We start from the raw sequence: 13863 nt of genomic DNA, 5'->3' as shown, positions 1-13863 counted from the left end.
TGGAAAGTGTATGCTCATGCACTGTGGTAGAAGAAATAAATGGGCAGACTATTATTTAGATGGGGAGAGAATTCAAAATGCAGAAATGCAAAGGGACTCGAGAATCCTTGTGCAGGATACCCAAAGGTTAACCTCCAGGTTGAGTTGGTGGTGAAGAAAGTGAATGCAATGTTGGCATTCATTTCTAGAGGTATAGAATATAAGAGCAGGGATGTGATGTTGAGGCTCCATAAAGCAATCGTGAGACCACACGGAGTATCATGTGCAGTTTTGGGCTCCTTATTTTAGAAAGGATATACTGACATTGGAGAGGGTTCAGAGAATATTCACGAGAATGATTCCAGAAATGAAAGGGTTACCATATGAGGAACATGTGGCAGCTCTTGGGCTGTATTCCCTGGAGTTCAGGAGAATTGGGGGGGGAGGGGGAAATCTCATAGAAATATTCTGAATGTTAAAAGGCCTGAACAGATTAGATATAGGGCAAAGTTATTTCCCATGGTAGGGGAGTCTAGGACAAGAGGGCACGACTTCAGGGTTGAAGGACGTCCATTTAGAACAGAGATGCAGAGAAATTACTTTAGTCAGAGGGTGGTAAATCTGTGGAACTTGTTGCCACAAGCGGGTGTGGAGGCCAAGTCATTGGGTGCATTTAAGGCAGAGATAGATAGGTTCTTGATTAGCCAGGGCATCAAAAGGTATGGGGAGAAGGCAGGGGAGTGGGGATGACTGGAAATTGCATCAGCCCATGATTGAATGGCAGAGCAGACTTGATGGACCAAATAGTCTCCTTCTGTTCCTATATCTTATAGTCTTATAATTGAGGGGAATGGCCCCAGGAGTACTCTGTACTGGCTACCCCTTTCCCTTCCTTCTTCTGACAGTCACCCAGTTACCTACCTCCTATAACCTAGGGGTGACTACTGCCCCGTAGCACCTAGCTATCACTTCATCAGTCTCCCGTAAAAGCTGAAGGTCATCAAGCTGCAGCTCGGTACACCTGGTTTGATGTGGTTATCTGAGAGGCTGTATGTCCCTCAGAACTCCTCATCTTAGACACAGAACAAAATACAGCTCCTGGAGCCATTCTCACTGCTCTAACTGTGCCCTAACAGACGAGGAATGAAAAAAAGAAAGAGGAAGAAGAACGCAAACACGAGGAATTCTGCAGATGCTGGAAATTCAAGCAGCACACATCAAAGTTGCTGGTGAACGCAGCAGGCCAGGCAGCATCTCTAGGAAGAGGTACAGTCGACGTTTCGGGCCAAGACCCTTCGTCAGGACTAACTGAAAGAAGAGATAGTGAGAGATTTGAAAGTGGGAGGGGGAGGGGGAGATCCAAAATGATAGGAGAAGACAGGAGGGGGAGGGATGTAGCCAAGAGCTGGACAGGTGATTGGCAAAAGGGATATGAGAGGATCACGGGACAGGAGGCCCAGGGAGAAGGAAAAGGGAGAGGGGGGGAAAAACCCAGAGGATGGGCAAGGAGTATAGTCAGAGGGACAGAGGGAGAAAAAGGAGAGAGAGCGAAAGAATGTGTGTATATAAATAAATAATGGATGGGGTACGAGGGGGAGGTGGGGTATTAGCGGAAGTTAGAGAAGTCAATGTTCATGCCATCAGGTTGGAGGCTACCCAGACGGAATATAAGGTGTTGTTCCTCCAACCTGAGTATGGCTTCATCTTGACAGTAGAAGAGGCCGTGGATAGACATATCAGAATGGGAATGGGACGTGGAATTAAAATGTGTGGCCACTGGGAGATCTTGCTTTCTCTGGCGGACAGAGCGTAGGTGTTCAGCAAAATGATCTCCCGACACAGATCTGTCCCATGATCCTCTTATATCCCTTTTGCCAATCACCTGTCCAGCTCCTGGCTCCATCCCTCCTCCTCCTGTCTTCTCCTATCATTTCAGATCTCCCCCTCCAACTTTCAAATCTCTTACTAGCTCTTCCTTCAGTTAGTCCTGACGAAGGGTCTCGGCCTGAAACGTCGACTGCACCTCTTCCTAGAGATGCTGCCTGGCCTGCTGTGTTCACCAGCAACTTTGATGTGTGTTATTAAGAGGAAGAAGAAACTTACTGGATATTAACCTCAGCATACAAGGATGTTCTTTTTAGAATGGAAATGAGGAGGAACTTCCTTAGCCAAAGAATGGCAAATCTGTGGAATTTGTTGCCACAGGCGGCTGTAGATGCCAAGTCACTGGGTACATTTAAAGCAGAGGTTGATAGGTTCTTGTTTAAGAAGGCAGTCAAAAGTGACTAAGAGAAGGCAGGAGAATGGGATTGAGAGGGATAATAAATCAGCCATAGTGGAATGATGGAGTAGGCTCGATGGGCTGAATGGCCTCAATCTGCTCCTTTGTCTTTTGGTTACAAAAAACATTTGAGGAACAATATTCATTCAATAAATAAAATAGTATGATTATAATAAAACATGCTTGCTGTACATGAGAAGTTGAAACATGGGACTTGGTTAACATTCAATCATTTGGCGATGGGACACAATGATACATGGATAAAAACAAACCTCTGGCAAACAACTATTTAATCAGAAACAATTAAGTTAAAATTAGTAAATAATAAAGAATACAGGAAGCATTACAAAGTATAAATGACATTTCAATTCAAAGTGACACCCCCAAAATGCTGGAGGAACTCTGCTGGTCAGGCTGCATCTATAGAGGGGAATAAACAGTCGACATTTCAGGCCAAGACCCTTCATTAGGCTATGATGGATGAAGGGTCTTGGACCAAAACTTTGACTGTTACTCTGGATTCCATCTGCAGATTATCTTGTGGATTTAATTCAAAGTACTGGAACCACAACTATTATCTTTACCTGGAGAACATGGTGTGCACTATCAGGTTTCTCCTTCAAAGGGAAAGTGGAGAGCAATCGCAGGAAATTTTTTAGCAGAGATAAAATATCATCCTTGATTAGAATCAGATCTTGTGTGGACAAATAATCATCATCCTCATCATCTTCTTCCTCAAATGTATCCTAATGGAAGAATGCATATCAGACAAGATGGTGTTAAGCACTCTGTGCACCCCTCCTTAGTAAATTTAATCTAAGAACACATTATTATTAACCAAAAGTAGAGAAGTATATTGTGCAGCAGTAATAGAACCATATAATTATCGAATGGTTACAGCACAGGAGTAGACAATGTGGCTGAGCATGTCTGTACCAGCTCTTTGGACAACTAACCTTACCAAACATTTCCTCATAACATTTAAATTTTTCCTTCACCTTGTATTTATTCTATTCCCACTTACAGGTAACAGTGGAACATGCTCACACCATGCTCATAAGCAGAGCATCAGATTCCTACCATATTCTGTGTAAAAACGACTTTTCCATATATCACTAATTCTCCTCCTAATTACTTTTCTCTTTGTGATCTCTGCTCCTCAACCCCTTCACCAAAGGAGAGAAGTCTTCCACTATCCTTGTCTATATCTCTGGTTACTTTATATACTTCAGGTTCAGGAAGTTACTTGTTTGTTTATTTGGTGATACAGCACAAGGCAGACCATTCTGGTCCTTCAAGCCATGCCGCCCTAGCAACCTCAGACTAACTCTTAACACCATAAGATACAAGAGGAGAATTAGTCCATTTAGCACATTGAGCCTGCTCCGCCATTTCATTGTGGCTGATCCATTTCCCGCTCAACCCCATTCTTCGGCCTTCTCCCTGTAACCTATCACGGCATGACTAATCAAGAACCTATCAACCTCCGCCTTAAATACACCCAATGACCTGACATGCATCGCCACTTGTGGCAACAAATTCCACAGATTCGTCACTCTTTGGCTAAATAAGTTCCTCTCCACATCCACTCTTTTGGCCTTTCAGCATTCAATAGGTTTCAATGAGGTGACCCCTCATTCTTCTGAATTCTGGTGAGTACAGGCCCAGAGCCATCAATTGCTCCTCATACAATAAGCCTTTCATTCCTGGAATCATTCTTGTGAACCTCCTTTGAACCCTTCCAATGTCAGCTCATCCTTTTAAATAAAAGGCCCAAAACTGCTCATAATACTCCAAGTGAAGCTTCACCAGTGCCTTATAAAGCCTCAACATTACATCTTTGCTTCTCAAAATGAATGCTAACATTGCATTTGCCTTCCTGACCACCAAGTCGGCCTGCAAATTAACCTTTAGGGAATCTTGCACAAGGCCTCCCAAGTCCCTTGAGACCTCTGATTTTTGAATTCCTACCACCCCATTTAGAAAATAGGTTATGCTTTTATTTCTTCTACCAAACTGCATGATCATACACTTCCCGACACTGTATTCCATTTGCCACTTCTTTGCCCAATCTTCGAACCTGTCCAAGACCTTCTGCAGCCTCCCTGCTTCCCAAAACTACCAGCTGCTTGACCTATCTTTGAATTGTATCGCCCATAAATTTGACCACAAAGCCATCAATTCTGTCATCCAAATCATAGACATACAATGTAAAAAGAAGTGGTCCCAACAGAGATCCCTGTGGAACACCACTAGTCACCAGCAGCCAATCCGAGAAGGCTCCCTATATCCCCACTCTTGCCTCTTGCCAATCAGCCAATGCTTTATCCAGGCTGGTATCTTTCCTGTAATACAATGGGCTCTTATGGTTAAATGGCTTCATGTGTGGCACTTTGTCAAAGGCCTTCTGAAAATCCAAGTAGATAACATCCACAAGGAAATCTGCAGATGCTGGAATTTCAAGCAACACACATAAAAATTGCTGGGGAACGCAACAGGCCAGGCAGTATCTATAGGAAGAGGTACAGTCAATGTTTCGGGCCGAGACCCTTCGTCAGGACTAACTGAAAATAAGGTGTTGTTCCTCCAACCTGAGTGTGGCTTCATCTTTACAGTAGAGGAGGCCATGGATAGACATATCAGAATGAGAATGGGACATGGAATTAAAATGTGCGGCCACTGGGAGATCCTGCTTTCTCTGGCGGACAGAGCGTAGGTGTTCTGCGTAATGGTCTCCCAGCCTGCGTCGGGTCTCACCTATAGAAGTCCGCATCGGGAGCACCGGATGCAGTATATCACCCCAGCCGACTCACAGGTGAAGTGTTGCCCCACCTGGAAGGACTGTCTGGGGCCTTGAATGTTGGTGAGGGAGGAAGTGTAAGGGCATGTGTTGCACTTGTTCCGCTTACAAGGATAAGTGCCAGGAGGGAGATCGGTGGGATGGGATGGGGGGGACGAATGGACAAGGGAGTCGCGTAGGGAGTGATCCCTGCAGAAAGCAGAAATGGAGGGAGGGAGGGAATGATGTGCTTGGTGGTGAGATTCCGTTGGAGGTGGCGGAAGTTCCAGAGAATTATATGTTGGACCCGGAGGTTGGTGGGGTGGTAGGTGAGGACAAGGGGAACCCTATTCCTAGTGGGGTGACGGGAGGATGCGGTGAGAGCGGATGTGCGTGAAATAGGAGAGATGCGTTTGAGAGCAGAGTTGATGGTGGAGGAAGGGAAGCCCCTTTCTTTAAAAAAGGAGGACATCTCCCTCGTCCAAGAATGAAAAGCCTCATCCTGAGAGCAGATGCGGCAGAGACGGAGGAATTGCAAGAAGGGGATGGCATTTTTGCAAGAGACAGGGTGAGAAGAGGAATGGTCCAGGTAGCAGTGAGAGTCTGTAGGCTTATAGTAGACATCAGTAGCTGTCTCCAGAGATAGAGACTGAAAGATCCAGAAAGGGGAGGGAGGTGTCAGAAATGGACCAGGTAAACTTGAGGGCAGGGTGAAAGTTGGAGGCAAAGCCAATGAAGTCAACAAGCTCAGCATGCATGCAGGAAGCAGCGCCAATGCAGTCGACGATGTAGCGAAGGAAAAGTGGGGGACGGTTTCCAGTATAGGCTTGGAACATGGATTGTTCCACAAAGCCAACAAAAAGGCAGGCATAGCTGGGACCCATACGGGTGCCCATAGCTACACCTTTAGTTTGGAGGAAGTGGGAGGAGCCAAAGGAGAAATTATTAAGAGTAAGGACTAATTCCGCTAGACGGAGGAGAGTGGTGGTAGAGGGGAACTGGTTAGGTTTGGAATCCAAAAAGAAGCAGAGAGCTTTGAGACCTTCCTGGTGGGGGCCAGGGAACATAAAATCATCAAAAAATTTCAAAACATGAGAGGTGTCACGAACAAGGATTGAACAAGGGGGGATAAAACAGTGTCGAGGTATGCAGAAATGAGTTCGGTGGGGCAGGAGCAAGCTGAGACAATGGGTCTACCAGGACAGGCAGGTTTGTGGATCTTGGGTAGGAGGTAGAAACGGGAAGTGCGGGGTGTGGGAACTATAAGGTTGGTAGCAGTGGATGGGAGATCCCCTGAGCGGATAAAGTCGGTGGTGGTGTGGGAGACAACGGCCTGATGCTCCTTAGTGGGGTCACGATCGAGGGGTAAACAAGAGGAGGTATCCGCGAGTTGTCGCTGTGCCTCAGCAAGGTAGAGGTCAGTGCGCCAGACAACAACAACACCCCCCTTATCAGCTTTATAGTAAGGTTAGGTTTAGTGTGGAGGGAGTGGAGAGCAAAGCGTTTGGAAGGAGTGAGGTTGGAATGGGAACAAGGTGCGGTGAAGTCAATAACATCCACCGATTCTCCTTTGTCCATCCTGCTTATTATTTCCTTAATGAATTCAAATAGATTTGTCAGGCAAGATTTTACCTTGAGGAAATCATGCTGACTTTGACCTATTTTACCAAGTGTGTCTAAGTACCCCAGAACCACATCATCAATAATTGACTCAAACATCTGCCCCACCACTAAGGTCAGGCTAACTGCCCTATAGTTTCCTTTCTTCTGCCTCCCTCCCTTCTTGACAAGTGGAGTGACATTTGCAATTTTTCAGTCCGCCGGAACCATGCCAGAATCCATTGATTCATGAAAGATCATTACTAATGCCTCCACAATTCCTTCAGCCACCTCTTTCAGAACACTAAGGTGTAAACCATCTGGTCCAGGTGACTTATCTTCCTTCAGACCTTTCAGTTTCCCAAGCACCTTCTCCTGAGTAATGGCAACTTAACTCACTTTGCCCTACTTTGCCCAGTTTTGAACTTCTGGCCAACTGCTAGTGTCTTCTACAGTGAATACTGATGCAAAATACTTATTCAGTTCATCCACCATTTCCTTGTCCCCAGTACGACCTCTCCAGCATTATTTTGAGGCGGTCCAATATCTACTCTTGCCTCTCCTTTACTCTTCATATATCTGAAAAAACTTTTGGTATCTTCTTTGATATTGCTGGCTAGCTTACCTTCGTACTTCACTTTAGCCCCCCCCCCATGGCTTTTTAGTCGCCTTCTGTTGGTTTTTCAAAGTTTCCCAAACCTCGAACTTCCCTCTAACTTTTGCTCTATTATATGTCCTCTCTTTTGTTGGTTTCGACTTCACTTGTCATCCATGGTTGCGTCACCCTCCTTTTAGAATACATCTTTGGGATGTACCTATCCGGTGCCTTCTGAATTGCTCCCAGAAATTGCAGCCATTGCTGCTCTGCCGTTATCCCTGTTGGTATTCCCTTCCAATCAACTTTGGCCAGCTCCTCTCTCATTCCTCTAATTCCCTTTACTCCATGATAATGCTAACAAATCAAATTTTGTTTCTCCCTCTCAAATTGCAGGGTGAATTCTATCATAGTATGACGATTGCGTCTTCCGGGTTCCTCTACCGTAAGATTCCCAATCAAATCCAGTTCATTACATAAACCCAATCCAAATTAGCTGATCCCCTCATGTGCTCAACCACAAGCTGCTCTGAAAAGCCACCTTGCAGGCATTCTACAGGTTCTCTTTCTTGGGATCCTGCACCAATCTGCTCTTCCCAATCTACATGCATATTGAAATCCCCCACGACAAGTGGTCAGGTGGAAGAAGGCAGCATACATGAGGTTTAGAAAGCAAGGATCAGATGGGTCTATTGAGGAATATAGGGAAGCAAGAAAGGAGCTTAAGAAGGGGCTGGGAAGAGCAAGAAGGGGGCATGAGATGGCCTTGGTGAGTAGGGTAAAGGAAAACCCCAAGGCATTCTTCAATTATGTGAAGAAAAAAAGGATGACAGGAGTGAAGGTAGGACCGATTAGAGATAAAGGTGGGAAGATGTGCCTGGAGGCTGTGGAAGTGAGGGAGGTCCTCAATGAATACTTCTCTTCGATATTCACCAATCAGAGGGAACTTGATGATGGTGAGGACAATATGAGTCAGGTTGATGTTCTGGAGCATGTTGATATTAAGGGAGAGGAGGTGTTCGAGTTGTTAAAATACATTTGGACGGATAAGTCCCCGGGGCCTGACGGAATATTCCCCAGGCTGCTCCACGAGGCGAGGGAAGAGATTGTTGAGCCTCTGGCTAGGATCTTTTATGTCCTCATTGTCCACGGGAATGGTACCGGAGGATTGGAGGGAGGCAAATGTTGTCCCATTGTTCAAAAAAGGTAGTAGGGATAGTCCGGGTAATTATAGACCAGTGAGCCTTACGTCTGTGGTGGGAAAGCTGTTGGAAAAGATTCTTAGAGATAGGATCTCTGGGCATTTAGAGAATCATGGTCTGATCAGGGACAGTCAGCATGGCTTTGTGAAGGGCAGATAGTGTCTAACAAGCCTGATAGAGTTCTTTGAGGTGGTGACCAGGCATATAGATGAGGGTAGTGCAGTGGATGTGATCTACATGGATTTTAGTAAGGCATTTGACAAGGTTCCACATGGTAGACTTATTCAGAAAGTCAGAAGGCATGGGATCCAGGGAAATTTGGCCAGGTGGATTCAGAATTGGCTTGCCTGCAGAAGGCAGAGGGTGGTGGTGGAGGGAGTACATTCGGATTAGAGGATTGTGACTGGTGGTGTCCCACAAGGATCTGTTCTGGGACCTCTACTTTTCGTGATTTTTATTAACGACCTGGATGTGGGGGTAGAAGGGTGGGTTGGCAAGTTTGCAAACGACACAAAGGTTGATGGTGTTGTAGATAGTGTAGGGGATTGTCAAAGATTGCAGAGAGACATTGATAGGATGCAGAAGTGGGCTGAGAAGTGGCAGATGGAGTTCAACCCGGAGAAGTGTGAGGTGGTACACTTTGGAAGGACAAATTCCAAGGCAGAGTACAAATGGCAGGATACTTGGTAGTGTGGAGGAGCAGAGGGATCTGGGGGTACATGTCCACAGATCCCTGAAAGTTGCCTCACAGGTGGATAAGGTAGTTAAGAAAGCTTATGGGGTGTTAGCTTTCATAAGTCGAGGGATAGAGTTTAAGAGCTGTGATGTAATGATGCAGCTCTATAAAACTGGTTAGGCCACACTTAGAGTACTGTGTCCATTATAGGAAAGATGTCAACAAAATAGAGAGAGTACAGAGAACATTTACTAGGATGTTACCTGGGTTTCAGCACCTGAGTTACAGAGAAAGGTTGAACAAGTTAGGTCTTTATTCCTTGGAGTGTAGAAGGTTGAGGGGGAACTTGATAGAGGTATTTAAAATTATGAGGAGGATAGATAGAGTTGATGAGGATAGGCTTTTTCCATTGAGAGTAGGGGAGATTCAAACAAGAGGACATGAGTTGAGAGTTAAAGGGCAAAAGTTTAGGGGTAACATGAGGGGAAACTTCTTTACTCAGAGTGTGGTAGCTGTGTGGAACGAGCTTCCAGTAGAAGTGGTAGAGGCAGGTTCGATTTTGTCATTTAGAAAAAATTGGATAGGTATATGGACAGGAAAGGAATGGAGGGTTATGGGCTGAGTGCAGGTAGATGGGACTAGGTGAGAGTAAACGTTCGGCACAGACTAAAAGGGCCGAGATGGCCTGTTTCCGTGCTGTAATTGTTATATGGTTATATGTCCACAGATCCCTGAAAGTTAGAAAGCTTATGGGGTGTTAGCTTTCATAAGTCGAGGGATAGAGTTTAAGAGTCGCGATGTAATGATGCAGCTCTATAAAACTCCGGTTAGGCCACACTTGGAGTACTGTGTCCAGTTCTAGTCGCCTCACTATAGAAAGGATGTGGAAGCACTGGAAAGGGTACAGAGGAGATTTACCAGGATGCTGCCTGGTTTAGAGAATATGGATTATGATCAGAGATTAAGGGAGCTGGGGCTTTACTCTTTGGAGAGAAGGAGGATGAGAGGAGACATGATAGAGGTATACAAGATATTAAGAGGAATAGATAGAGTGGACAGCCAGCGCCTCTTCCCCAGGACACCACTGCTCAATACAAGAGGACATGGCTTTAAGGTAAGGGGTGGAAAGTTCAAGGGGGATATTAGAGGAAGTTTTTTCACTCAGAGAGTGGTTGGTGCATGGAATGCACTGTCTGAGTCAGTGGTGGAGGCAGATATACTAGTGAAATTTAAGAGACTACTAGACAGGTATATGGAGGAATTTAAGGTGGGGGGTTATATGGGAAGCAGGGTTTGAGGGTCGGCACAACATTGTGGGCTGAAGGGCCTGTAATGTGCTACACTATTCTATGTTCGATGTTCTTTGACAATCATAACATTGCCCTTTTGACATGTCTTTTCTCTCTCCCGTTGTAATTGGTATCCCACATCCTGGCTACTGTTCGGAGGCCTGTATATAACTCCCATCAGGGATTTTTTCTACTTGCAATTTCTTAACTGTACCCACAAGGATTCTACATCTTCCGATCCTATGTCACATCTTTCTAAGGATTTGATTTCATTTTTAACCAACAGAGCCACGCCACCCCCCACCCCCACCTATATGCCTGTCCTTCTGATACAATGTGCATCCTTGGATGCTAAGTTCCCAACTATAACCTTCTTTCAGCCGCAGCTCAATGATGCCCACAGCATCATACCTGTCAATCTCTAACTATGCTGCAAGATCATACACTTTATTGTGTACACTGTGCATTCAAATATAACACCTTCAGTCCTGAGTTCATCACCCTTTTCGATTTTGTCCTTTTTTCACACTGCAACTCATCCCAATGACTGCAATTTTGCCCTTCCTGACAGTTCCACTACACACTGCCTCTGCTTGTGTAGCCAACAGCACGATCACTCAGTTTCCATCCCCCTACCAAATTAGGTTAAACCTTCCCCAACAGCTCTAGCAAACCTGCTTGCAAGAATATTGGCCCCCCTGCCCCCTGCACCAGTTTTTCAGCCATGCATTTATCTACCAAATCATCCTATTCTTGCTCTCACTGGTGTGTGACACAGGCAGCAATCCAGAGATTTCTACCCAAGTTCCTGCTTTTCAGCTTTCTACCTAGCTCCCTAAAATCGCTCTTCAGGACCTCCTCCCCTTTCCTACCCATGTCATCGACCTTCCTCTTTAGAATGCCGTGGATCTGATCCGAGATATCCCAACCAGCTGAGAGGTGGCATACCACCCGGAAGGCTATCGCGTCCACTCGTCTATGGAATTCCCATCACTACTGCAGTCCTGTTCTCACCCCACTCTTCCCTTCTGAGGCACGGTACCAGACTCAGAGTCAGAGGCCCAGTCATTGTGCCCACCCGCCTGGTGGGCTGTCCACCTCAACAGTATCCAAAACAATGTACTTATTATTGCTACAGGGGTACTCACCGGCCCCCCATTTCCCTTCCTCCTCCTGACAGTCACCCAGTTACCTGCCTCCTGCAACCTAAGGGTGACTACCTCCCTGTAGCTCCTATCACTTCCTCATTCTCCAGTATGAGCCAAAGGTCATCAAGCTGCAGCTCCTGTTTTTTAACACGTTCTCTGAAGAGGTGCAGCTCAGTGCACCTGGTGGAAATATGGTTAACCAGGAAGCTGGAAGTCTCACGGAATTCCCACATCTCACACAAAGAACACAACACAGCCCCTGAAGGCATTCTCAAACCTGACTAACCCTAACCTAATCGCAGGATAATTTATAATGACCAATTAACCAACTAACCAGTACCTCTTTGGACTGTGGGAGGAAACCAGCGCACCTGGGAAAAATTCACACATTCCATGGGGAGGACATACAGAGAAGACTTATGGAACGGCGCCGGAATACCCAGAGCTGCAATAGCGTCACGCTAACTGCAACGTTACTGCAGCGCCCATTATTACCCCTCAACCATCAGGGTCCTGAACTGGCGTGGATAACTTCATTCACTTCAACTCTGAGCTAATTCCACAACCTACGACTCACTCTCAAGGACCCGATAACTCATGTTCTCAGTATCATTTACCCAGTGTACAAGCCAAGAATCTGGCCCTAAATTTTGGTCTTAAAATTAGGGGGTTGGCTTATACAGAGGGTGCCAACTTTGGAAAAATGAATACACGGAAGACATGTCGTATTTATTGGCTGTTTTTGAGTCAAGTACAAAAGAAAATCTACACAAAGAAAGATCTACAAAACACATTCTGTTTCTCAATTTATATCATCATAAGGATTGTTAATTTCTGCTTCAACATCGTTATTTGCAGCTTTACTGGCTGCCAAATCTCCATCGTCTTCTTCCCAAAGCAAATGATCTTCAGTGCCATCCAAAGCATTGCTGATGCTGCACTTCTTGAAGGCCTTCACAATGCACTCGGCCTTCATTTCCTCCCACAATTGCACTACCCACTCGCAAACTGTAGCTAGAGATGTGGCCCTCATATTTCCCACTGGAGTAAACGACTGATTTCTTTGAATGATTTGTTTAAACTCACATCTAGTGGCTGGAGCATGGACGTCAAACCACCGGAGATGACTGCAATGTCCGTATTTTCAGCTTTCAGTGCTGCTTTTGTCTCACCTGACAAGTGCACTTTGATCATGTAGCGACCTTTCCTTTCTGAAACCTTTGGGACATCGACGCCACACCTCTTTAACCTACTTCAAGCAACCCGCTTCGTCCATCCAGCCGCGTTCTTGAACGTAAACAACACCCTGCAGGAATTTTTCTTTCTTTGGGAATGTTTTCCTCTTAAAAATCACTATCGGTGGTAGTTTAGTCCCATCAGCCATACACGTTAACACGACGGTAAAATGTTGCTTCTCGTGTCCAGTTGTTTTGACAAGGACTGTTTTCTCCCCCTTCTGATTGACAGTGCGATAGCCAGCAAAATCAAAGAACATTGGTGACTCGTCCATGTTACCAATCAGTGAGAGCAGGTAAGAATGTGCCTTTCGATGCTTGATTACAAATGATTGGAAAGCTGTAACCTTATTCTCAAGGTCACTTGGCAACTTCTGAGCAATCTTTGTTTTTTGTCTCAACACAAGATCACGTCTATTCATAAATCAGGTGCACCAACTTCTCGTAGCTTTGAAATTTTCACTGACCTCGCAGTGTTTTTTGGCCCATTTCAACGCTTGAACTCGAATCATTTCTCTGGTAACAATGTATCCAGACGATCACTGGTGATTCACCCACTCTAAAACTCTTTCTTCCAGTTCTGGCCACTGGCATGTTTTCCCGCGGTTTGCACATTTCGTCTTTGGCATTTACCTCAGTGCGTCCTCTGCCTTTCTCCACTCTCTCACTTGTTTCTCATTTACAATAAACTTCTTAGCAGCTGCAGAATTATTCATTCCTTTAGCAAAATCAACAACCTTCAGCTTGAAGCCAGCATCATATTGCAGTCCTTTTAATCTTTTGTACATGGTGGTCGCAAACTCAATACTGAGTACACGTACTGATCCCGCCACCCCGTGTTATGTTTTAACGAGATTATGATGGGCGCTAAATGGTTTCACGGGGGTTACATTTCAGAGGATTCTTTACCATTGGGAACCTAATCCAAAACTTCCTTCCCTGATTTATTTATTAAGAATTCGCTCATGGGCTGGCTGGTGGTGCAATGACATTGGCGCCGGACCCGGGAGCGGAGGTTCCCGGGTTCGAAACTAGTTGGGTCCGCTCCTGAGTACGCTTTCCATCCGTGCCGGGTTGAGT

At 45.5% G+C, this 13863-nt stretch overlaps 1 protein-coding gene across 1 annotated transcript in view; it reads right to left on the bottom strand.

Moving 5' to 3' along the window:
• Positions 1-13863, bottom strand: part of ncapd3 (non-SMC condensin II complex, subunit D3) — a 214493-nt gene that overhangs the window by 179982 nt on the left and 20648 nt on the right. The window contains exon 5 of the mRNA XM_072283812.1: positions 2845-3006. Within this exon, the coding sequence (XP_072139913.1) occupies positions 2845-3006 (162 nt within the window). The remainder of the gene's footprint in view (positions 1-2844; positions 3007-13863) is intronic.

Source organism: Mobula birostris, chromosome 20 (genome assembly GCF_030028105.1).
Source record: "Mobula birostris isolate sMobBir1 chromosome 20, sMobBir1.hap1, whole genome shotgun sequence".
Classification (NCBI taxonomy): domain Eukaryota; kingdom Metazoa; phylum Chordata; class Chondrichthyes; order Myliobatiformes; family Myliobatidae; genus Mobula; species Mobula birostris.
The sequence above is the reverse complement of the archived record's forward strand: the minus strand, read 5'-3'. Positions and strand labels throughout refer to the sequence as shown.